The sequence below is a fragment of the Leishmania braziliensis genome, chromosome 27 (assembly GCF_000002845.2).
Source record: "Leishmania braziliensis MHOM/BR/75/M2904 complete genome, chromosome 27".
Taxonomy (NCBI): domain Eukaryota; phylum Euglenozoa; class Kinetoplastea; order Trypanosomatida; family Trypanosomatidae; genus Leishmania; species Leishmania braziliensis.
The window spans coordinates 629,982-654,251 of NC_009319.2; the positions used below are offsets into that span (position 1 = coordinate 629,982).

Here is a 24,270-nt window from a genome sequence, read left to right on the forward strand (position 1 = left end):
AAAAAAAAAAAAAAAACAAAAAACAAAAAAACAATAAAAAAAAACCAAAAAATAAAACAAAAAAAAATAAACCCCCCAACAGGAAAAAAAAAAAAAAAAGCACAAAACCACCAAAAAGAACAAAAAAAAAAATCCAAAAAATAAACGAAAACCAAAACCAACCAAAGATTAAAAAAAAAAAAAAAAAAAAAAAAATAAAAAACAAAAAAAAAAAAAAAAAAAAAAAAAAAAAAAAAAAAAAAAAAATTAAGAGAAAAAAACGGCAAAAAGCAAAAACAAGAAGAAGGTTTAAAGAAAACAAAGGGAAAACAACAAAAAAAATTAGGAGGTTTTTTAAACAAAACGCCTAAAAAATAAACATAGAAGGGTAAAAAAAAAGCGCAGGCGACCAATTTCGCGAGAAGAAAGAGGGGCCTCCGAATGTACAAACCAACAACAAGGAGGCCCCCTGTGTCATGAGTGCGAAATCACCCGCAGGGCCACTTCCCGCTGGTCTTCAGGAAGCGCTTCACGCTGGCTCTGCTTCCCTTTCGGCGTACCATTGACGCTCTACACCTCACTTCTGCTCCCCACCCCCTCTCCTTCTCCTCCGTGATGTTTCGGCCCTTCACGGCTTTACTGCGTTCTTCTTGTTGCTCCGCGTCTTCGCCACAGGGACTCCCCTTTTCGGCATTGCCGCTGGACGTCACAATACTAGTTGCACCGCTTTCCTTCTCCTCATGCACAGGCGTGTTGTGGTGGGTTGACACGGGCTGAGTTCTCTAGGACCGTGCGGCCACCCCCCCCCCCCCCACCACCACCACCAGACACTCCAGGTCTCTCCTTCTATCGCCCTCGCTTCGTGTTGCTTCCTTCTCCAACTACGTACCTCCGACAAGCGCTTTTGGTTTTACTCGACGCGCTGCTCTACCCAATGCGGCTTGAATGTATCGAAGGCCTATCCGTGCGTGTCGCGCTGGCGTATTGGTCGACATCGTTTTTGGCACTCCTGATGCGTCTCTTCTGCGCTGAGTTTGCCAACCTCGCATCGTACGGCGGACATAGCGCACCTGCTACCGCCATTCCAGATGACGGTGAGACCAACCGCAATCGAGATGGAAAACACTCCTCGGCTGTGTCGGCAACTACCCTCACTCGTTGGTGCGCGGCACCGGTTCACTGGATAGCGTCTTCGATGTGGGGCAGGTGGCGCGTCACTCGCAAGCAATCCTTCATCGCCTTCTACGTCACAGGCCTTGTCACAGGTGCCTTCCTTTTCGGAATTCGTTGGATGGACAGCGACAGCGGTGCTGCCTCCGGCTCGCCCTCTGCGGCTACACTGTCGTCACCGGCGCCGCCTCCCTTCCTCACCTGCGTGCCACTTTTGCTCTTTTCTCTTCACTGTACCGTGCGGCTCACCGAGACGTGTCTAGTCCAGCGCTTCCGCGAGCATGACACCGTGACCCTCTTTGCCGCCGTGGCGGGCATTTCGTTCTACGTAATGGCAGCCATCTCCAGCGCCGCGCCGAGCTACACGCACGTCCCGCGTACGTCCCAGTGGATACAGCGGTTTGTAGCGGTGCGGTGCGTCTTTGGCGCCGGTGTCATGGCACACCTGTCTCTGCAAGCTATTCAGGTCACCACACACACGATACTGGCGCGGCTGCGACAGAGCCCCTCGCCTACGATGTCATCCACAAGGAAATTGCATGCGCATGACTGGGAGGAGGGTTTGTGGCGACGCCTGCAAGCGCGTCTGGCCACCTCTAGCGCTGCCCAACGCGAACACCCGAATGCGCTCTCCCTACCACTGGAACTGGACGGTGCGTGGCGCCGGTATCACCTTCCGTACTCCTCGAGCGTGTGCTTTCAGGTGGTACTGGATCCGCACTACACCTGTGAAGTTGCCATGTACGCGGTGAACACGATTCTTCTGCTCCTCTGCACATTCCCCAACTCAACAACGCCCGCCACCGACATCGCTGGTGAAACACTTCGGGGCATGGGGAGCCGCCTCACGAGCGGCGATCCACGGTGGTGGGGCATTCCCTGTACCAGTGCGCCGTGGTTATCGGTGCTGGCTAGCGTTGGTGTCACCGTATTCACTGCCGCCAACCTCAGCATTACCTCTGCAGAACACCGATGCTTTTGGGTGGCTGTCAATGCCACCCGTCGTCTCGTTGGCACTCTGCTGCGAACGATGCTGGATGAGGAGCGGGAAAAACCGCTTGGTAGCGGCGGTGACAGACTTCCAGCAGAAGTCGTCGATGCAACGGAGTGTATGCTACAGGAGGCAGTCGTGGAGGAGGTGGTGCCTAGGTGGAACCTGTTCCCACTCGTGTGGTGATAGGAGGGATTGATGTGCACGGTGCGGTCGCCGGCCGTTCCTCGTACTCTGGCGGCGAGGCTTGCCAAGCATTCACCGAGACTCTCCATCCGAGGCGATCATACACGCACACGCCGCACCCACATGACATCTTGGTCGTCTTTAAGAGTGGAGGGACGCCGCTGATGTTGCGGCATCAGTGTCGACCGCACTGGCTCAAAGGAGCCAATCATGACTCACTCACGCGATACACAAGCACAGCTCTGCCCACATACACACGGGGAGGGACGTGAGCGAAAGAAGACGAAAGAGGCAGCACGCGGCAAAAATGCGGGATCGTCGCGCGACTCTGTGTTGGTGCTTCTAGTCCCAAAGGCTCGTGGACGCGTCGCGGACGCTCAGAGCTGCGTCTTTGGTGTGGTTGTGCATTTTAGCCTTTTTGAGGTATAAACAGCTCCCTTAGTGCACAACTCATGTCTCTGCTCCGTTCCTTCTCTCCCGCCCCCTCCCTCAATTGCAGGTCTCTCTACAGGCACGCATACGCACACGCACACGCGCGTGTTTGCTGCCTCTCGTGGAATGCGCACCGAGACGCGGGCAGCGGGACACACCATTGATCACCGCCGCCCAACACACACACACACACACAGGCGCACATACAAAGGAACGGCGGCAGCGCGTCGCAGCAGCTGTGTGTTCGTCCTCGAGTCATTCGACACTCTTACGAGTCTCATCATCATCAGTGCAGCACCATCATGCCGCCTGTGGGGTCCGGCTACACCTTTGCGGACTTCCTCCAACGGTTGGAGCGCAGCCCCGTATCGCACATGTCCCCTCTTTATCACGAACACCGCCCCCTCTTCGTAAATCGACCTGACATGCTCTCGAGGGCGGTCCTGTCCATATCATGGGAGAGAGGGCTTGCCATCCTACAAGCAGCGTACTACACCCAGCCGGTGGCCGCTGACACGTACAGGGCGTTGCTGGCCCGAATGCTGCGACACAACCGACACGTGTCGAGGACCGGCGCAGGCCAGCTTGTCAGCTGGCAGGCCGCAATGAAGGTCATGAACGAGGCGGTGCTGGCGCACGGCACCTCGCTGCCGACTCGCGTGTCCGTGTCGACTCTGCGCCTGCTCGCCCCACACCGACAGTGGTGCACGGCAATCGACGTGCTTAAGCTGAACCAGGCGAATGGTCAGCTCACAAAGCCGATGCTGCTAGATGCGGCGCACGCGTGTGCCACATCAGCGGCATGGCCCCATGCGCTCAAGCTGCTTATGCACCTTCATCAACAAGACTCACCGCTACTGTTTGGCGCAATACAGAGTATGCGACCGCCGGGCACGACTGCCCTCACAGCCGCTACCAGCGCCCACGCATTACTTCCGGCCGTGCACGACGGAAGAGTACCGACACCAGCGCAGCAACATATTTTGAGCGTCTTGAACGACGTGGTCAGGAGTGTCCCGCAAGAGGTCGCAGTGCGGAGCCCACTCTGCACGTCGTACCTCACTCACCTGCTAGCGAGCACCACGTTGACGCCCGAGCTGAAGGTGCAGCGGGCAACGGCAGCCATGGCGCAGTTGCCTTGGACAGCGGCGCTGGCGCTGCTGAGTGACCTGAGCGAGCCATCCTTGCTGACAGATGCAGAGTGGACGCGTGTGCACAATACCGTTCTGCTTCCCTTCAGCTCTGCTGCCGGTATGAAAGACTCAGGCAACAGCACAGGTGCGGTACGGCCGCGGAGGCGGTCGTTGTCCGCGAAGAAAAGGCTGAGGATGAAAAGAGGCGCCTCTTCTGCCATCACGTTGCCCAGCACGGCGAAGCCTGAGAACGGCGAGAAGATCGTGGAAGGAGCGGTACCATTCTCTTCCACTTCAATCACCTCTTCTCCCTCGCAAATGCTACCATCGGTGCCGGCCACCGAAGCTGTGCACTCCCACGAGGACAAAGTGACCCTCGCTACAGCAACTCTCTTCTCTCGCATGCAGCTCCTACACGCGTCTCCCCCGACGGTAGCAGCCATGATGGCCGTTATGGTGGACAAGCTTCCCACGCCAGCGATGGCAACGGCGTTTCTCCAGAGCTGTGCTGCCCATCTAGCGCAGTCCGTGCCGACGTCTTCCTCGGCAGTGGAGGGCCTCGACACCCCTCTACAGGGCAGTAGCACCACCACGGGCTCGGTAGCGGCTACACGCCACCCCGTTGTCCTCAACGCGCTGCTGCGCAACTGCGCGCGACATGAAAACGGCTGGGCCACCGCAGCGCCGGCACTGCTTGAGCGCAGTGCGGCGCTGGCGGCGACCCCACCCGAGCTGCTCAGTTCACTTATTCGGCAGCTTCGGCAGGCGAAACAAGTAGCCTTGGCGGTACGCCTGCTCCACGAGCACATCATCCCTTCCGACAGTCTTTTGACGCCAGTGTCGTGGGAAGACATGCTGGAATGCGTACTGGCACACAACCGCGCCATTCACCTGCGGCGCCGTAACGGGGAGAGTGCGAGCTCTCGCGACGGTAGTGCAACCACAAAAACAACCCCCAGACTATCGGGCGTTCACTGGGTGTCTGCGCTGAGCTGGGTGAAAAGTCGGCAGGCGGCTCCCAGCGAAGATCGGATTCACAAGACGGGCACCGGGCCATCGCAGGGTGCCACGCCACGCCGTCCAGTAGAGGTGGTTGCTCTGGAGAGGCCACTGTCACACAAGATGCTGAGCCTTCTCATTAACATTTGCGTGCTGGGAGGCAGCCCCCAGGGCGCACTGCACGCGCTTGGCTACGCGCGGCGTGTGAACAAGACGGAGCTGCCCCACACATTGCAGATACGAGCACTCCTGTACTGCATGCAGTATGATCGCCCTTGTGAAGCGGAGGCAGTCGTGGAGCAATGCGCAAGATGCGAAGGTGACGCCGCCGCGCTGCCGCTGCGCCACCTCCTGCGGCTGATAGGAGAGAGCAAGGCGAATGCCGACGAAGGAGGTGACGAGTGAGACACCTTTTCGAGTGCGCACGCGCAACTGAGAGACTTTGTGCCCGTCTGTGGAGGGGGGGCGTCTCTCCGCCCCTCCGCCCTTCCCCCCTCCCCTCTCTGATTGATGGCCATGCAGGCGTGTGTTTACGCGCGCATGCCTTTCTCTCTGCCTTACATTCGGGCCTCATCACTTTTGTTCTTCTTCTCGTGGAGCTGAGACTTGCTGTTCATAGAGTCGTGTCGTTTTCCCCCTCTCTACACCCTTCTCGGTCTGTTTACTTTCTGCGTGTGGCGCCCGCAGCGGTTGCCGCAATCACGCTGGCGTCTCCAGGCACGCGTACCGCTAAAGAGTAACACCCAAAAAGCAAGCCAAACATAAAGAAGAAAAACTGCAGCGGCTGCGGTCCGGACAGGGCTCCTACACACACACACCCTAAGGAAGGAGGGAAAGAGATCGGGGGTCGCACTCTCGGACTACATGCCATACAGGGAAGCGCGGACTAGAGAGGTGGTGGTGGGGACGAGTACCGCATCACTTTCTTGTGCCACTCACTTGCGTTCATTTCGCATCCCTCGTGTTTCACGCCGAGAGCAGGCACACCCTGACGATGGCAGGAGACGCCTCAGCGCTGAGGCGTCTCAGGGGTCAGTATCCTCCCCTCCCCCACTCTGCGGTGTGGGGAAGCCAGGCAGCCCTCCTTCATCCCTGCCAATGCCGAACCGCTTCGGATGGTGGCAACGTCGCATACCGACGACATTAGGGAAGTCAGAGCGGGGGTGGATCGCTGCTGATGTTGGCGGCCCGGTCCTGGATGGCGTTGCGTCGCAGCGGCCCGCGTCCGTGAACCCCCCTCCTCCCCCTGTGCCACCCATGTGATGGGCAGCGTGTCGGCGTGACTCGAACGTGTCTCACCCGGCCCTCGCTCCGTACTAGTGTGGGGAGCCTGAGTGCCACCCCGAGGGATGCACCAGGTGGCGATCGGCGTGGTGGGAGGAGCGGCTGTGGGGCGGCCTGCGGAGCGCGGGGTGAGTGGAGCTCGAGGCTGGGGGGAGGGCGTGCTCGGATGACGGTGTCGGTGCGTTGCTGCACCGCGTGTGTCTACGGCTGCCGCGCACCACGCGCAATGGGGTCCGTGGCAGGCCGGGCGTTGAGTGCAGTTCCGTTCACGTTGTAATGGCTGAGCGTGGACACGTTGAGGCAGCCGAAGAAAGGAGGTGATGCAAATCGCAGGTGCAGCGGTGTACGCCTCTTCATGAGGAGCCACTCCTGCATTGGGCCGCGGCTTCACATTGACTCGTGAGTCTCCTCCTCTCTACCGCTTTACGAACTCTCCGCTCCTCTCCTTTCCTTCCCACCCCCTTACTCCCCCCTTCGCATACAACTTCTCCCCGCCTATGACTCTCCCCACTCTTGTCACTCCGTTGTCCTGATTTATTAATCGATGACTGTCCTCGCTGTGCTTGTTGGTCTACTCCGTGGGCTACCGTGTCTTTCTTTTTTGTTCTTGTCCGCCCTCTCCCTCCCCGCCTCTCCATTTTGAGTTCTTCAGAGAGGACCAGAGAAAGAACAACACGGAAAGAACGAGCGTGAGGGTGAAGGTTGCACGCACAGGAGCAACTGCCCCCCCCCACACACACACTCCCTCACCCCATCTCGCTCCCCCACCCTCTCTCCCGCTTTCGATTCACCTCTTCTTTTTCCTACTCACTTCCACCGACGTTGTAGCGACTCGTCGCCTTCACCACAGACCCCCCATCCCCACCCCCTAAAAAAGCGCAGTCGTGCTCAGTAGCCTCATCGCGCCTTTCAGCCTCGCAATTTCTCCTTCATTCGTTTCTCCCGTCTTGTGCCCCCTTTTTTTCCGGTTTGTTGACGGAGCATCCGTCAGTGCACCGGTAACGCTTTACTGCGACGCTTCCGTTCCGCAGACCGCCACCGCCACCGCCCCCCCTCCTTTTTCCCATTTGACTCCCCATAACCCCACTGCTCTGCCATCGGAAGAAGCAAACACATCTGGCGCACACTGAAGAGGTGATGTCTGCCCTACCGAAGCAGGCTTCCACCCCCACCTCCTCTATCTCGTCGGATGAGAAGTGGGATCACTCGCTTGAGACGCTGATCCGCAAGTCCACAATTGGGTTTGCCACTGGCATTCTGCCTGGTCTTTTGCTGGCCCGCTCGCCGGCAGCACGTAGTGCGATTGTGGCCCTGTGCACCGGCATAGGCAGCGGGATCGCCTATGGTGAGGCGCGCTACCTCTTTGACCACGATATCATGTTCGACAAGCGTCACCTAATTCAGGTGCAGGTAGTCGGTAGCAGCAGCTGCCAAGAGAATGGCACCCAGAAGTCTATCGAGTAAAGAGGAAGAAAAAAAATAGCCTGGTAGGCATGAATGAGCAGCAGAGCATAGAGGGGGAGTGGGCAGAGCGAGGCGGTGGTATTTTCATGCTGGGGGTCGCTTTCAGAAGGTCTGCTCTTACCTTCTCACCAGCGCGACGTGCACTTCGATGCGTCACTGTGCTCTCGCCTCCTCTTTCCTTGCCATCGGGTGTTTGTCTCCAGGTACTGGCGAACGAACCGGTATCCGTGACCCTGTTTGTGGGCGCGGGTGGGGTAGGTGCACACCTGCGCTGCGGGTTCCTCTTTGTTCTTTTCCTCGACTTCGGTATTTCAGCTTTCGTAGTCCTAGTGGAGAAGGCAGGCGGGAAGGCGGTCCTGTGGGGTATGCGGCGCGCGCGCCACTCGCTTGTCCACCCTTTCAGCGGGAAAACGCGTCACTACATCCTTTGATTGTTTTTAAATGCTTTTCCTTTTCGCTTGTACGCCGTTACTTGTGATATACACCCCCCCCCCACACACACACACACGCGTTAACGAGAGGTGTGTGTGTGTGTGTGTGTTTTATATGTGTGTGTGGGGGGATGGGGTGGGAGGGAGGGAGGGTAAGCCGTGGGATGTCCACCACGATCACCACAACGAGAGTCCTCCTCTCTGTTTTGCCCTCCTCGTTGCAAGAGAAAGGAAAGTACAAAGTTGTCACCGGTGGCCTGGTCGCCTTTGTGAAGCGCAGGAGTCTCTGCACTGATCCTTTCCGGCGACCACAACTTGTCCTTCACCTTTTATCCTTCAAGTGTGCGGCAAGGGCTGGCGGGGGGAGTGCGAAAGCATAGGCGTGGGCTATCCTGCCTCGGTTCACGGCAGCGAGAGAGCGAGAGAGAGAGAACGGGCCACGCACCATGCCATTTTCTGGCGTAGCTTCTCTCTCCTGTGCCTTTGCCAAGAAAATGTCCCAGTTAGAGGGAGGACAGGGGAAAGTAAAATGAGCTAGCTGAGACAGGCAGCTCCACGGCAGCCGCTCAGGTGTGGTGACCTCAGACTTAGTCTTCTTTTCCCTTCGTCATGTCCTCTCCACATCTTTCCTGCGCCCCTTGTGGAGGTTTGCGGCTGTATGCGAGCAAACGAAATGGCCATCCGTGAGTAGAGAAACGCACGCACACACACACCTCGCACTGCCACGCTTATTCCCGCACCCATACCAGACCCGTCTCAGAAGCTGTGGAGCATGAGGTCATCACAGCACCCCAAGAAACCGAAGCGCCGTTACGGCGACACCAAAACAACACAGGGGGGCAAGCTCTTCGAAGGATCCCCTCTTTGGCTATTGAGGCGCCGCTGTCGACTTCATGCTCCACGGCTGCTTCTCCTTTACATCCACTCGTACTGCTCCCCTTTGCCAGCAGCAGGCACGACTGTTTCTTTCTGTCTCCTCGCCAGCACGTCTCCTCCCTCTTTCTGTGCCGCAGTAAGTGCTTCACAGAAACCCTCTACAGCGCTGGCGGGCGTGCTGCTCATTTCTCTCGTACCTCTCACGCATCCTTCCCCGCTCTCGCCCATCTCCCTCTCTCTTCCTCACTCACTCACTCTCTTTTCTCCTTTGGCTTTTTAATCCCTCCCACTGTCTTTGAAGCGCAAAGCCCCCGCCGACGTGCACGTCGCTCCTCGTTTGCTTCCCCTTCCCTCCTCTCACGCGCCGAGACACGCAGTTAGGTGTTTTCTTTTTGCTCCTGCACTCGTAACACGAATTCCAGCAATGGCGGTCCCTCATGGCATGCTGATTTCCCGCAACGACATCACCCCAGACAGTCTGGTGGACTTGCCGGGGGATCGTAAGATTGTGGAGCAGATCTCCAACACAATGGCCAATTCCTCCCTCTTCAAGATGGAGAAGGAGGACCACACGCTAGCGAACCTCCTGCGCATGAAGCTGCACGAGTCTCCATTCGTGCAGATTGCCGGCTACCGCGTACCGCATCCCACAAAGCACAACGTGGAGCTGCGCGTGCAGACGGGGTCAAACGGGACGGACACACCAATTCCTGCCCCGAAAAAGGCGCTGCAAGACGCGATCGACGGCTGCTTAAAAGATTTAGAAATGTTTGAGGAACAGCTGCGGCGCGAGGCACAACTCAAGGGCCTCGAGGCGTCCCCTTCATGAGCGAATACAGATGGGAGAGAACGTGTGTGCCAGGATGGCCAGATGACTGCGACGTGTGGATACATGCGCGTGTCTGTCAGCGTGCGCTGATCCCTGAACATGAGAAGCGTCAGCTGGTGACTCTGTGTATGTTGGCTGCGTGTATGTGAAGGTTGTTTGCAGATGCACCCCTGCGATCAACGCCTTTGTGTCTTGTTGGAACTGAATGAGGCAGTCTTGTTAACAGTGCACCTCGTGATGCGCTTTGATCGTTGCTGTGCCACATGCATGCATATGTATGTGTGTAGCTCTCTGTGGGTACATCGTTTTCTGTTAGCTTTCTCTTTCTCTTCCGGCGCGCAGACTTTTCACTCCTAAAGCTGAGTGAAAAGAGCGGCTTGTAATGAGGGCCGCAGCAGCTACCACGCATGCACGCTCACCAAAACAAACGAGCAAACGGCGATACACCGGTAACTACTCTCCGCCACCTTTTCTTTTGCCCCTCCCAACAGAGGGGAAACACAGCGTCTGAGAAGCTCGTGCGCTTCTTTAGGCGCGTATTTCCAGCACTTGCCTGGATGGCTCATTAAAACCGACGCGGCTGCCTCCTCGTGTCCTCTCTCCCTATCCCCCCCCCGTGTCCTCGGAGGTGGTCGCCACTTGGTGCGTTACTGCCCCTCACCTGCCTCAGTGTTCTGTGCGCTTTCGGTTAGCTCCTAACTATTGTGTTTGCTCTTCTTCCTTTTTCTCACTCGCTCGCTTCGACTTGCCTCCATCGGCGTTGGTGAGGATGAAGGCCCTTCTCGTCGTCCTGTTTGGGAAAGAACGGACGCACAAACAGAGTGTACTGTGGAACAACCGCACAGGTCAGACCGTCCCCAGCGCTTCACTGCTCTCACGCCCCCACCTCAACCACACACGCATTCAGCTCACCCACCACTCACTATCGTCATTCTCTGCCACATCAGCGTCCTTCATCCCCCTTCCCTCCCCAAGGCGAAGAGTCGGACAGACATCATTGTCTGGTGAGCACTTCTGGACCCCCTTTTCTTCGCTCTGGATTCTACCGCGCCTCTTCACATACTTCCCTTTTGATTCTAATGTCCTCTGCAAGGCTGCATCAGCGCTACTTCTCCGTCAGCTCCCGTCACACCGTGCACCAGTCCGCTTTCCCCAGCCACTCCCTCTTTATACTCTATAGTTCCTCAGCATTTTTTCCCTGTTCTCCGTGAACTTTGCAGAGAGGAAAAAGAGGGGGCAATGCTGGTGTGAGGCGACCGTGGCCCTCCTCGCCTCCATCTGCCAGCTCAGAGCCCGTAGGCGACTGTCGCGAGAACTAGAGCCACTGAGGAGGTGGACTGTCAGTCACATTCGTGACGCCCCGGCCTCACGAACCAGCATCCCCCCCACACACACACACACACCAGCAGCCCGCATACATCGACTAACACAAGCCCCGTGTCTCGTGCCCCACTCTCCTCCTTTGCTTCTCACATTTCCTTTGTATTGTTTTTCGGTACATTATTTGCTCTCGCTTGCCGCTCTCCTACTCGTGTCCCTCACTTCAATCCGCCTCGCCTCTTCAATCCATTCCTTTTTTCCTGCTCTTTTCACTCACTCACCTGCTCGCCTCTTCGTTAGCGAAAACATACCAACGGGAACGCTCTTGGGCACGCGCCTGTGCCACTCGCTCATGGACGAGCACGTGAGTAGAGGGGATAGCAGCGCGACGGTGACGCCGTCATTCTGCAAGAAGAGGTTACTGCTGTACTGGAGACCACAGACGCGGCGCGGGGGGGGCCGACCTCAGCGCATCGGCCTCCGCCAGTGGCGAAGCGCTCGCACACCCTCTTGCTGTCCCCTGTGCAGTCGGCCTCTACTCATTCAAAGTCGGTGCAGAAACACGTCTAAAGGTGGCAACACTGGCCACAGAAGGATCACGGACCGGGCTTCACAGGAACACCGCTCGGCATCGCCCTGTTTGCGCTTTGGGTCCTGGTCCTCTTCGCCACTTTTTCCTTCGACGTTGTCTTTGATGTGCTCCAGTGGCAGCGTGCTCTGCGCAAGCCGGGTGTGGTGCTGCAGGTCGTGCTGCTCTCCGAAGCAACGGTTTCGCTTCTTTCGATCATTTGTCGATTGATATGCCTTTGCCATTCTGCTGCTCGCTGCTTACTGTCCAGTACGCGTCACCGTCGCCATGCGGGCCGCGCTGCTCGGCCAGAAGTGCAACGGAGCGCACCGCATGCTTGGCGTCTTTGCAACGCTGAGTCCTTGTCTGCTACTGTGGGGCCTTCTTTTTTTTTTTCACCGTTCCCCGTCCTCCTTCAACCCCTGATGCCAGGGCACACCTCAGCACGTGGGGTATCCAGGCTCCAATCCCCCCACTCTGCTTGCCGGGGAAGGCAAGCCGCCCCTATTCTGGCCAATGCCGAGACACCTCTGGTGGGGACGGTCACGTACCGATGATGTAGGGAGGTCAAGGCGGTGTATTGCTATTGATGTTGGCGGTCAGCCCCTGGATGGCGTTGTGCCAGCAGGCGACCCGCACGCGAGTTCCTGGCCACCACCCCAAGGAAGAAAGTGGCTACACGTCCAAACCCGCAATACCCGGCTTCATTTGACCCCATTCCACCCCAACCCCCTCTCTCCTGCTCTCGGCACTATGCCGAACGGGAGTACTCCGCATGCGGCTGCAGTCGTCACGGTGCAGAAGGGCCTTCCATTTCCACTGAGTTTCGAGGGGCTGGTCCCCGACAAGCCAGCTGCGCATGGGCTTATCCTGGGTGGCCAAGACTCACGCGCCCTCGCGTTCACGGAACCCAAGGGTGATTTTACTGGCTAACAATCGTGCCCCATACACTCCAAAGATTGGGGAACAGGCGGACGCCCTACGCACGTGGAGATTCTGACTTCGGCTGATGCAATCATCATGGTACGGAGGGAGAGGGTGTGGGCGTCCGAGGAGTGCATCCATCGCCTGGAGGAGCCGGACACACGACCCGCCTCGAGACCGCTCTCAGCAGATTCATGGAGACTGCTAGCGCACCCGCTGCCAGGAGAACCGGATGCTGGTGTGCGACGGGGTGTGGCATGCCTGGGAGAGCATGTGTGTTCTGCCCACCTTGAGGGGCTCTATTGCGAAGTGACCCACACAGACGAAGATGGATGGGCGCACTTCCGAAAGGCTCCCTCCGCATTTGACCAGCTGACTGCAGGCAAAGTGTTGCAGCACGACGAACAAACCCTTTGGCAACCCATTCTCCAGGTGGCATCAGAGGCTGAGTGGATCGGGGCACCGCATCCCACAGTGCCGTCGGAAGTGAACGCCCACTCCCACTCCTTCCTTTCAATCGTTTGTCACCATATACTTACCGAGGCCACAGGGAGGGGATAAAGGAAGAACGAGAAGCCGTTCCTGTGCCCTACCCCTCATAGTGGACGACAGTTTAGCGCGGAAGGCACTCAGCGTGCAGCGTGAAGAAAGGAACGACTCTCCCCCTATGGGATGTCTGGTCGGGAGAAATTCAGCTGCTCGACGTGATACCGCTGCTTGGCAAGCGCTCCCCCCACCCCCCAGTTTGCACTGCTCGGAAACATCACGGTCCACTACGCCGGCGAGCAGCTGCAGGTAGCACGCCGTCTGGGGACTGGTTCCTTGGCGTGTCTCCTCTGTAGCAGACGGGGGGTGGGCTGTAACCTCAGCAGGCGAGCCACTACCAGTTTCACCCCGGTTTCCCTTCATGTAGAATGGCACCGCTGCCTTTTTTTTTGTTTTTCAAGGGTTACACACATCGTCAACGCAGCCCGCGTGTCACTCCGCGGCTGCACGACTCACCTGCCATACGTAATCCACGGGCCGCTACATAAAGCCCAGTGAAAATTATGCAGGCGGGCCGAGCTGTTATGCCGTATACCCAGTGCGAAGGGGTACAACGGGTGAAACGGGGAGGTGAGGCAGGGGGGGTGGACAGGGCCGGCAGCCCCGCACTCTCGTCGGTGCCCCAGCACCGCACATACGTGTGTCGATGCTTCTGTATGAAAGCCGCGCTCTGCCACTGCCGGTGTGGCCTCGGTGTAGGCGGCAGGATTGCCCCCACACCGCCCAGCAGTCATGTGTATTGGGCGCGAGTATGCTGGCTCACTAATGGCCTTAGTGTAACTCTCTCTGCCTTCTTCTAGCTCTCCCCCTCCTTTTCCCATCTCTCCTGCTGGCGAAGGAACGGAAGGCCTTATGAACATATATACAGAGAGAGGCACATCTGAGTAAGTGACCTATTGTCTCCTCGCCTCTCTTATTCATCCACACTCACTTTTCTCGTTTCTTCCACCTCTGTCCCCCCACGTGCCACTCTGCCCTGTGCGATCACGACTACGCAGCGCATGCAGCGGTGACTTTTCTCCTTCCTTTCGTGCGTTTGTAATCTCTCCTTTAGTGGCAGAACTAATCATACACTAAAACAACTCAGCGACGGGGAGAGACCGTTTCGCGCAGCCATGCAGACCGAGTCAAGCGCTCTTGACATGCCACCTTTGCGCCTGGCCGCTGAGGACACGGCGATTATACCTTCGCACTCCGCAACGAAGTCGACAGGCGGTGCACCGCCGGTCTCCTCGCTCGCAGCACTAGCTGGCCCACTGGCGGCGAATTGCCTGAATCAAAACGGGGATGCGACTCCGGTGCTCACGCGCAGCAGCAGAACGGTGCGTAAATCGAAGGCGAAGATGCCCAGGCCAAGTGGGGCGGCATCGATATATCAACGTCACACCGACGGCGGCCTCGACGGTGAGCCGGCTGCACCATTTGAATTGCCACACTTCTCGACCGTCTCGCTCCTCACCGTTTGGGTGGTGGACTGTACGGTAGGGCTCTTCTCGCTTGTACTGTCTGACGTGTATGCGGACCAGTACCCCGAGTTCCCGCTCATGTTCTTTCTGGCCCTTGGCTCGCACTTGAACTTCCTAGCAGGCATCTTTGTATATCTACTCGGCCGCGAGAAGTACGGCCCCAAGGTATATCGCTTCTATCAGCCCTTTGCAGGCGGTGTGCAGTTCGTGACGCTGCAGTGCTTTGGAGTTACGTGTGTGGTAGCCTCGCTGCTGCTAACAGCGGCGTACGGGCTGCTCTTCGAGCCTGCAGTGAAGCATTCTCACGGCTTCATGAGCACGATTGGCGCGCTGGCGCTGTTTGGCAACATTCTTCTTTTGCTCTCGGTGCGCAGTTTCAGCTACTACGATCGCACCAAGGCGTGGAAGCTGAGATCGGCCACCGCATCATCACGCACCGGCGCGGCCTTCTTGGCTGACAACGGCGTCTCCGCGTTTCTGCGGTATCTGCGCCGCCGCCCCAACGCAGAGAGTATGCTGGAGGTGGCGCTGTTGATCTCGCAGAGCGCGCTCAGCGTGGCGGCGATCCGCTTTCCGAGGCTGCAAGGGGGCATCTTCCGCGCGAACCTTGCTATCACGCTGATCTGTGGTGCGTTGTGTCTGCTTTCCGTTGGATACCGGCGCTCCCTCGGCTTTATCGGCTTCTACCTGTGGATGCATCGCACCTTCGACACCGTTCTTCTGTGGATGTCGCGGCTTTTGTACATCGCCGCCGCTTTCACGAATGTGCTGCTCATCATTGACGCCGGTGTGCACACAATAACGCCGTTTTCTGTGGTAGCCGTTCAGGGGCTGAACGTCGTGAGCTGTGTTGCGCTGCTGATGTTTGTGCGCACGATACGCTATGAGGCTGCCGCAGAGACACCGAACGTGCCGAGCAGTGTGTTCGAGCTGGGCGGCGTGATGGCGGTAGTGACGGTGTTTCTGCTCGCATGCCTCAACGTGAGCATCTTCCTGTACGCACAGAACTATCCCGACGTCCTGAATGAGGTGGTGGAGGGGACGAACTGGACGTACCAGGGAGTGCTCATGCTTGTGTCGCAGCTGGTGCAACTCGTCTCCCTGCTACCAACGCCGATGGTGTATGTGTCTGGCGTGATTATGCACGGTGATCACTTTCGCATATTTTACAGCAACCGCTCCGTTGAGACGCTACCGGTACTGCTTCTGCAGGCCCTGGGCTCTCTGCTATACGTCGCCGCCATTATCAGCTTTACGCTATTTCTATCCAGCAGTGCCCCGCCCATTGCCTCACTCGAGGCGGTGCTGTCAACCCTCAGCGTATTCTGCATGACCTGTGCTGTGCGACTGTACAGCTCCATTACCCTCAAAGGCCAAATCCTCCTCGCTGAGTCAGCAGCGGCGCTCGCGTCGGACCCACCTCTGAAGAAAAAGGACGCTTTGAACGCGGTCTCGGACTTATCCGCGAGGCCCTCCGCCTATACCGAGTCATCACCCGGCATGGGCCGCCGAATGGCGGAGGAGCTGGCCAGCACAGCTTATATCATGAACGGTGGGATGATTATCAGCTACCTTTTGTGCCTCGCAAACCTGCTGCTGCGGCTCCTTGTCGACATCTTGTCGCATCACCTGTGGGGCGACGTGGAACTGCCTCACAGACGCCTCATCATGATCGCAAACGTCTGCTATCTCGCGTGCGTGCCACTGGCGCACTACTCGGGCAAGGACAAGGGCGTGCAGATTTTTCACCCCTTCTCCGGCAGCGGCAGTTTTGTTGCACTGCAGGTGCTTGGCTGGATGATGTACGCCACGTCTGTTATTATTATCATATTCGATACAATTTTTGCCAGCAACTCCGAGATCATCCCTGCCGAGTGGAACACTCTTATTAAAGATGGGCCTATGATGTACACGCTCTTCGGCATCCTGGAGCTGATTCCGGTCGTTCTCATCACGTTGTCCATCGCGATCGAGGCCCGCTACACCATGACGACGGCACTGCGGCAGCACTTGGCGAAGGAGTCTTTTCTGGAGCTACGCCGTTTCATGCGCGAGGAGTTAGCGGACAAGTCGGACGAGGAGAAAGTTGTGGCCCAGGTGGCGTTTGGAACGCTCATGTCGGCAGCGCTGCACAGCTTTGACCTCCCGTGCACCGACAGCCTCCTCCGTATCTACAAAGACCCGGCAACAGCGCAACGCACCCAAAAAAGCTCCCGCGAGCAGAGCAGCGTCAGCAGAAGTAGTGACGATGAAGACAAGAGCGGGGAGAGAATCGAAAGCGGAGAAAGCTCCGACTGGAGTTACAGTGGCGAGGACTTGATGATTCGCCGTCAACGCCAAGAGGACGCGTGGTTGATTGTAATGCTGCTCTGCTGCGCGTCAGCTGCCTTCTTTGTTATCGCGGCATTCATGGCGAAGTTAGTGATCTTATCTCTGGCGTTCGCTGTGACTGCGATGATCATCTGCACGATTTCGTGCGTCGGCGTGCATGCCGGGTACGGTATGGTCCTCCACAAAGAGCGGAGCGCGTACGCGCCGTTCATGCCGTTCCGTGGAGGGTCACCGTTTGTCATTCGCCAGATAGTAGGATGGTGCTGCTACGCTGGCGCGTTCCTTGTGACGCTAATCACGTCGATCGAGTCCGCGGAGGTGTCCGTCACAGCAATGCTGATAGCCGCTCTACTGTCGGTGGCGAGTCAGGTCTTTATCTTTAGCTCCATCCCGCTGTTCTTCCACCGGCGCGGAGAGCCAACGTTTCTGGAGGTGAACGGCGAAGGGATTGTGGCGCTGTTGACCTTCTCCGGTGCCATTGCTTTTGGCCGCGTTTACACCCCTGTTGTGGCGTTCTTCTGGCGCGATACGCAGCACTACCTCCACTACGGAGATGAGAGCTTCGCATCTCGCCGAAAACGCGTGCCGTTTGTGCTCGCAATGATAAGTCTGTCAATGGCAGTGCCGTGCACGCTGATCGCCCTCAGTCGAACAAGGCGGCAGTGGGAGCGGGTAATGCACACCAGAGCTGCAGCAGAGGCAACCTCCAAGCAGCCTCAGAGTTCTCCGAGGAAGGAGCATCGCCGCCGGATGTTGGCGATGGGAATTGCGAACCTGATGGAGGTACTTGTCATCCTCTTTGCCACAGTTACTCCGCTGCCCTTTGGGTTTTTGGTGTTCTATTTCTTTACCCAGTACACCCCGCGCCTGGCGCAGGCGATGGAAACCTACCTGCCGATCTGCCTCGGCCTCACCGCGCTGACGCTGGCGCTGTCTGTGGTGCCGTACGTGGTGAACGTCGGTGTGCCGCCGTTTGTGGTGGCCGTGCGCGTCACATTTGTGACGTGGACGCTGTACTGCCTGCCCATGCTCTCTGCGGGCGTGCTGCTCCTGCCGTCGCTACTGGTGCCACGACCCAGCACCTTTTTCCTTGCGTGCAGCACGCTTACCATCTGGATTGGGGGCCACTTTAGGCAGGTACGTTTTATGATGAAGCTGGCGGTGTACGCTGCGATCGGGTGCCTGACATACCAGAAATGCGTTCTGCACCTTGCGGCTGCTCCGTCTTGGGCGATGGCGCGCGCGCTTGGCGTGCACATCCTCGACTGCGCGTTGCTTGGGGTGTGGTTGTGGTACATCCCTCTGTACGCGGGCAAGCCGTCCTACACCGGGCTGCAGCGCAGCGCGCGTTTCACGGAGTTCGCGCGCAAGTACCTCTTCGCCGACGCGGTAAAGTACTTCAACTTCCGCGTGATGATGGACGACCCCGCCGTGCAGATGTGGGACGGCACGTCGCAGTACTTGTTCTCCTTCCACCCCCATGGCGTGTTTCCCGGCACTGCGCTGTTCGCGTCTCTGACTGCGGAGTGGGCTGAGAAGGTCGGTGTCAACACGAAGTGCTATGTGTCGACGCACATTGCGAGTGTCGTCTTCAATGTGCCACTGCTGCGGGACTTCAACCTGCGTCTTGGTGCCCTGTCAGTGTGTCGGCGCTCTGTCGAAGCGAGCCTCAAGCGCGGCAACAGCGTCCTTATCGTGACGGGCGGCCAGGCGGAGATGTTGCACACGCAGATAAGTGCAAAGAGGCTGACCCTGATCACGCAGCACACTGGCTTTGTGCGACTGGCCATCGCATCACGGGTCCCGCTGGTGCCGCTGCTATGCTTTGGGGAAAACAATGTGCTGGGGTTGCTGCAGTTTCCGCGCATCCAGCGCATCTCGCTTAAGTTATTTGGCTTCCCCTTCCCGATCATCCTATTCGGCCGATTCGGTCTGCCTCTGCCGTTCCGCACACCGCTGACGCTCGTGGTGGGGTCACCACTTACTATTCCAGAGGACGCGGACGAAAACAATTCGGATGACGTGCGGCGCGTGTCGGAGGCCTACTTTCAGTCACTCAAAGAGCTGTTCTACCGCCACCGCGCGGGTGCTGGGTACCCTGACATGGAGCTTGTGCTGCTGAACGAGAAGGAGGAAGCGAAGAGGCGCAGTGAGGCCCGTGAGATCGTGGCTGCGGAGACGTTCAAGGCGAAAAAGGCCACGTAGAGGATCTGGCGCTAGTTGCAGTGTGCGTTGCTCCCCACCGCTGCGCATGGGCCATCTCACCTGCTTCGTGCAGTCAGCTGTTGACGCGTCGCTGCGTCTTTACAGGTTGGTTGAACGTTGCTTTGTGGCCTTGCGGCTCGAGACACGTGTGTGTGTGTGTGTTTGTGTTCTCATAGCTTCATTTCCGCCTTTCCGCCCTCTTCGCCCCCCTTTCCTGTATCCTCCCTGCAGATATTTGCCAAGTCAGGAGGTGGTGCGGTGCGCACGCGTCTGTGCGCAGAGGGAGTCGTGAATTTGAGCCGGTGCCGATGTTGGCTTGATGAAACAGTGTGGAGTGAGGAGGGAGAAGTAGGGCAGGCTAGCAGGGCCACAGTAGGATGCGACAACGTCCCCCCTCTCCTCCCCCCCACTGCCTTCTTCCCTCTTCCTTCTTCGTTACCCAACAGAAACGATGCTCAAGGCTACTGCCGCTGTTCCCAGTCTGCCCCGCTCCCCCCCCCCTTCTCCCCCCGTACAGATGCTCTTCTACCCCCTGGTTAATGTGATCTGTGCACGATAGCTGCTGTTCCTCAGTGATGCTCCTCCCAGACCCTCGCTGTGTGTGTGTAGGTGTAGGTGTAGGTGTAGGTGTAGGTGTTCTGCTGCTGTTTCCATTGTGATTTGCAGGGATGGCGCGGCTGCATGGAACTGTGGCTGTTCCTCTCTGTTACTGTTGCCTGGCGTGTTCCCCACGAACACTTGCGCTGGCTGCAGTCCCACAGTCTACCCTCATATCGCTCTTTGCTCTTCTTGGTGGAGCCATACTTCCCCATACATTAACAGGAAAGAAACGAACAACAACAACAGAAGCTTCTGAAGTGCTGACGGGTGCCCCATGCAGCCCCCTCCCACACACCACCACCATTCTCTGTCTTTCCTTTCCCGCTCATCACTACGGCAGACGCCTACCTATCTGGTTCTGCACACGAAGCCCACACTACGCCAAGGTGAACGAGGACGGGGCGGTACGCATCAGCGGAACCATTAGAACACGTCATCTGCGATGACTTCTGTCGAATCCCCGCCTCCTTCTTCCCTCGTCGCCTGTACCGCGCGTGCGTCTCTTCGGAGTTTGCCCACTTAGCTCGTCATCCCATCTCCTTACTCTCTGTGCCTCGCTTTCCCCATATGCTTCTCTCACACCCCCGTAACCACTGCTCACCACACCATTGAGCTTCACAGCACGTACGGTGCGAGTTTTTGCGCGATGCTTCGTCGTGTGCCCCTGTGTCTTGCACGCCGCAAGCACGGGCAGACGGCGTGGTCGCCGAACAACACGAGCAGCGGCGCTGCGCCGACGAACGGGATCACCGCGCAAGAGGCGCTGCAGATCGCGTACCGGCCGATGCCACTGGCGAGCACGGTGGAGTACGAGGAAGACTTCGGACCGAACATGATGATCCATCGCGAGTTTGTGTCGTCGAAGCACCGCACGCGTATGACTTCGGACATTTCTGCGCTGGCGTACAGCGATGTTGAGCTTACGCGGGCGCGCCAGCAGCTCGCGGGCGTGATGAACCGCGAGCGGCGCGGCGCGCTTGTTGGGAGTGGCGGCGAGGCTGGCGACCGCGTGTTGTTCAACTCGGATGTTGATGAGACGACGCGGGAGGTGAAGAGCGCACGCTTCCTGTTCAACGAGCAGCGCATGCAGTTCTGCGACCGCTTCCAGACGTTCTTCCGCGAACGCATTGAGCGACGGGCTGCTGGCGCCGCCGAGGACAGTCATTACTTCTTCTCACTGATGGAGGCGTGCGCTGTCCTGCACGGGTGCGACACGGTTGGAGCTCGTGAGGTGTACTACCACCGCTTCCTGGGGCTGGACCTGGATACACTGGAGACTGAGGCGGCGGCCGTGCGTGCGTGCGCAGCGGACGCGGCGGAGGTGAGGACGCGGTTGACGCGGGAGGAGGCAGGCGCGGGAGGTGGCGCTCTTGTGCGTACTGCAGCCGGTGCTACCGGCGGCCCAAGGAGCGCGATGGACGCGGTGCAGGACATCATCGACGCGCTTCCGCCACTGTTTCCTCCACCCAGGGCTGCTGAAGTGGTGGAGGCCAGCGAGAGTGGTTCCGATGCGCCGCCGGCGCATGCCCGGACTTCGAGTGCTGAAGAACCACCATTTGCGACAGTCACGCCGCCTCCATCCGTGCCAGAGTCGTCGGGGACTTCGGCAACAGCCGAGCACTTTTTCGAGGACGCTGCGCCGCTGTACAAGGCGTACCTTGCGCATGCGCGTGGCGAGAGTCCCGTGGGCTCGTACGACTTGACAACCCTTGGTTTGCACGTGACACACGCGGAGCGGCGCCGGTGGCGCTCGCTGATGGACAAGATCGCTGCGGAGAACTACCACGAGCTGACTGCTGCCGAACTGGAGGACGCGCACGTGCTGAACGGCCAGTTGCACACGGTGAAGTTCTTCGATCTGAAGGTGGGAGATACGGTGCGCGAGATCATGCAGCTGCTGGAGCGGGAGACAGGGTCGAGCGCGTCCGGCGACCGTGACGTACCTGTGGAGATGTCACCGACGCACCCTGAGCGGCGCGTGTGAGGCTAAACTGTTGTGTGACTGTCGCACTGCTTCTCTCCAACTTCTCTCTCGCTCTGGGGCTCTCCCACCAAGGGAGATTTGCCTGCTGGGTGCAGATCAGCCATAACAGTGCGGCTGCTCCCTCCTCCTCCCTTCCCCTTTCTCTCTTCTCGCCCGCTGGCCTGTGGCGCAGCTCACCAGACTATCCCCTCTTGCCCCCCCCCCTCCCGCTTTCCCCCTCTCTGTGTCCGCGGGCTGTATTGAGGCCGCTGTGCCTCAGCAAAGGGACGCTATACTGAACGCAAACACACAAGGCAGAGGGAATGCTGCGTGGTGCACCTGCGCTATCGATCTGTGCCCGTCGCACATGATCAACTCGACCGGCACGAACCCTCGATGCAGTGGCTTCTGCCTGCCGTTAAGAACCCTATCTCGACTGCCTCTACCTCCTCCTTTCTTCTCTCCATCTCCTGCTGCTTGTCTTGGACCGATGTCCTCCTTTCTCCTCCCACTTCCCGCCCATCGTGCACAGACAGGCACGCACCCACACCTTCCCTCTACACTCCGGCTCACTGTGACGACCCAATCGCGCAGCTAACACACCCACTCGCGCCCTTTTCTCGCCTCCCGCACTTCTCTCGTTTCCATTGGATGGGTGCTGTGCTACGCTCTCTGACCTCTTCGTCCATACCACTCACAGGACAACTTGTCTGAGGCTCATCTCCGACCCTCCCCCCTCCTCTTGGTTCACTGACGGCCAACTGCAGACGACATCGGCAGCGCTGGTACGATGGCGAAGAGAACCCACTCTCCGGGCCTGCAGATGTCCCCCGTGAGCGAGGGTAGGGAGTCCCTCACCGACGACGCGATGGAGCTGAACAGGATGGGCGAGATACAGACGAAGGATGTGGTGTGTTCTCCAAACACGCCGGACGTGGATGCGCTGGTGTACACAGCGACGCATCAGCCGCGCAACTGCTTCACTGCTATGTTGAGCAAGGCTGTGCCGCACGGCGGGATGCTGTCGAATTCGTACAACCTTGCTGCTGTAACGCTGGGGTCCGGTGTGATTGCACTGCCGTCTGCGTTCCGGGCGATGGGTATGATTACTTCGATCCTCACGCTGCTCATCATCACGTTGAGCACTGTGTACTCAGTGTACATCATGATCCAGGCTGCGGACAAGACAGGGCGGCGATTGTACTCGTACGAGGCACTTGCGCGCGGGCTACTTGGGCGTGGGTGGGACTACCTCGCTGCGTTTCACATGTGGATGTTCTGCTTCGGGTCGTGTGTGTCATACGTGATCTCAACGGGCAACCTGCTGTCGCGCGCGACGGACGACCCATCGGTGAACAGCTTCGTGCGGTCTCCGTGGGGAAACCGCTTGCTTGTGGCGATGATCTGGGCGTGCGTGATGCTGCCACTGTCGATCCCGAAGACGATCAACTCGCTGCGTTATTTCTCGATCATTGGTGTGACGTGTATGATGAACTTTGTGATCGTCATCGTCGCCCACTCTGCGATGAACGGGTTTGAGAACGGGCGGCCGATTCACCAGCCGAAGATGTTCAAGACTGGCAACAGCGCGGTTGTGGGGTTCTCAAGCATCTTGTTTGCGTTCCTTGCACAGACGAACGTGTTCGAGGTAGCGCGCGAGACACCGAAACCGACACCCTGGCGGATCTCGAGGGACATTGCGATCAGCCAGGTCGTCTGCTGCGCGCTGTACGTGCTCGCGGGCGTGTTCGGGTACCTGGAGTTTGGCGAACAAATAACAGACTCGATTCTGCTGTACTACAACGTGCGCAGAGACGTGCTTATTATGATTGCCTACATTGGGATCGCCGTGAAGATGTGCGTTGGATTTGCGCTCTGCATGCAGCCGTCGCGCGACGCGGCGTACTACTGCCTTGGCTGGCACTTCCCGCTGTTCAAGGACATCCGGACAGTGCCGTTCTGGCTGAACGCTGTAATCTGCACTGGGTTCTCTCTGCTTGCACTTGTGCTGGGGCTCTTCATTCCAAGTGTAAACATCGTGTTTGGGCTTGTTGGCAGCTTCTCCGGCGGGTTCCTGGGGTTCATCTTCCCGGCGCTGTACATCATGTACGCTGGCAACTGGGGCCTGCGACAGGTGGGCTGGGTCCACTACCTCTCGACGTACCTGTTGCTGGTCGCCGGCGTGGTTGCTGTTGTGTTCGGCACGGTCGCCTCGATCTACGAGGTCAGCTGAGAAGCGGTGAGGTAACCGCTCTCGTCTGCATTGTTCACTGCACCTCTGTCACCCAGGTGTGGACGAAGACGAAGCGGTGTGGGGAGAGTGACTTGGGTGCACGGAGCCAGTTCTCTGGGGACCTCTGCGCGTTTTCCCTACCCCCGGATACCGGCTTCCCTCCTCCTCCCCCCATCTCCCTCTGCTTGCGTGGCTTCTTTCCTCTTACTGGGTCTCTGTGTCTCACTTTATTTTGTCTCACGGACATTTCGCAGATGAGGAAAGTTGTGGGGAGCAAATTTTGTAGTGAGAGGGGGGCAAGCCGTGGTGTAGGGCTCGACTAAAAAAATATGATTTTTTT

General features: G+C 58.2%; 7 protein-coding genes across 7 annotated transcripts; all 7 read left to right on the top strand.

The window, feature by feature from the left end:
* Positions 1-913: 913 nt before the first annotated feature.
* LBRM_27_1660 (conserved hypothetical protein) lies at positions 914-2,326 on the top strand (the record flags this gene model as incomplete). The annotated part of the gene is made up of 1 exon (XM_001565873.2): positions 914-2,326. The coding sequence occupies one exon, from the start codon at positions 914-916 to the stop codon at positions 2,324-2,326; it is 1,413 nt and encodes a 470-aa protein (XP_001565923.2).
* A 734-nt stretch (positions 2,327-3,060) lies between these two features.
* LBRM_27_1670 (conserved hypothetical protein) lies at positions 3,061-5,295 on the top strand (the record flags this gene model as incomplete). The annotated part of the gene is made up of 1 exon (XM_001565874.2): positions 3,061-5,295. One exon carries the CDS (start codon positions 3,061-3,063, stop codon positions 5,293-5,295), a length of 2,235 nt encoding a protein of 744 aa, XP_001565924.1.
* A 2,016-nt stretch (positions 5,296-7,311) lies between these two features.
* On the top strand, positions 7,312-7,638 carry LBRM_27_1680 (conserved hypothetical protein; the record flags this gene model as incomplete). The annotated part of the gene is made up of 1 exon (XM_001565875.2): positions 7,312-7,638. The coding sequence occupies one exon, from the start codon at positions 7,312-7,314 to the stop codon at positions 7,636-7,638; it is 327 nt and encodes a 108-aa protein (XP_001565925.1).
* A 1,731-nt stretch (positions 7,639-9,369) lies between these two features.
* On the top strand, positions 9,370-9,774 carry LBRM_27_1690 (DNA-directed RNA polymerase II-like protein; the record flags this gene model as incomplete). Its single annotated transcript, XM_001565876.2, has 1 exon — positions 9,370-9,774. One exon carries the CDS (start codon positions 9,370-9,372, stop codon positions 9,772-9,774), a length of 405 nt encoding a protein of 134 aa, XP_001565926.1.
* Positions 9,775-14,247: 4,473 nt separating this feature from the next.
* LBRM_27_1700 (putative diacylglycerol acyltransferase) lies at positions 14,248-19,134 on the top strand (the record flags this gene model as incomplete). Its single annotated transcript, XM_001565877.1, has 1 exon — positions 14,248-19,134. One exon carries the CDS (start codon positions 14,248-14,250, stop codon positions 19,132-19,134), a length of 4,887 nt encoding a protein of 1,628 aa, XP_001565927.1.
* A 1,246-nt stretch (positions 19,135-20,380) lies between these two features.
* LBRM_27_1710 (conserved hypothetical protein) lies at positions 20,381-21,718 on the top strand (the record flags this gene model as incomplete). The annotated part of the gene is made up of 1 exon (XM_001565878.1): positions 20,381-21,718. One exon carries the CDS (start codon positions 20,381-20,383, stop codon positions 21,716-21,718), a length of 1,338 nt encoding a protein of 445 aa, XP_001565928.1.
* Positions 21,719-22,487: 769 nt separating this feature from the next.
* Positions 22,488-23,930, top strand: AAT24 (putative amino acid transporter; the record flags this gene model as incomplete). The annotated part of the gene is made up of 1 exon (XM_001565879.1): positions 22,488-23,930. The coding sequence occupies one exon, from the start codon at positions 22,488-22,490 to the stop codon at positions 23,928-23,930; it is 1,443 nt and encodes a 480-aa protein (XP_001565929.1).
* Positions 23,931-24,270: the final 340 nt, after the last annotated feature.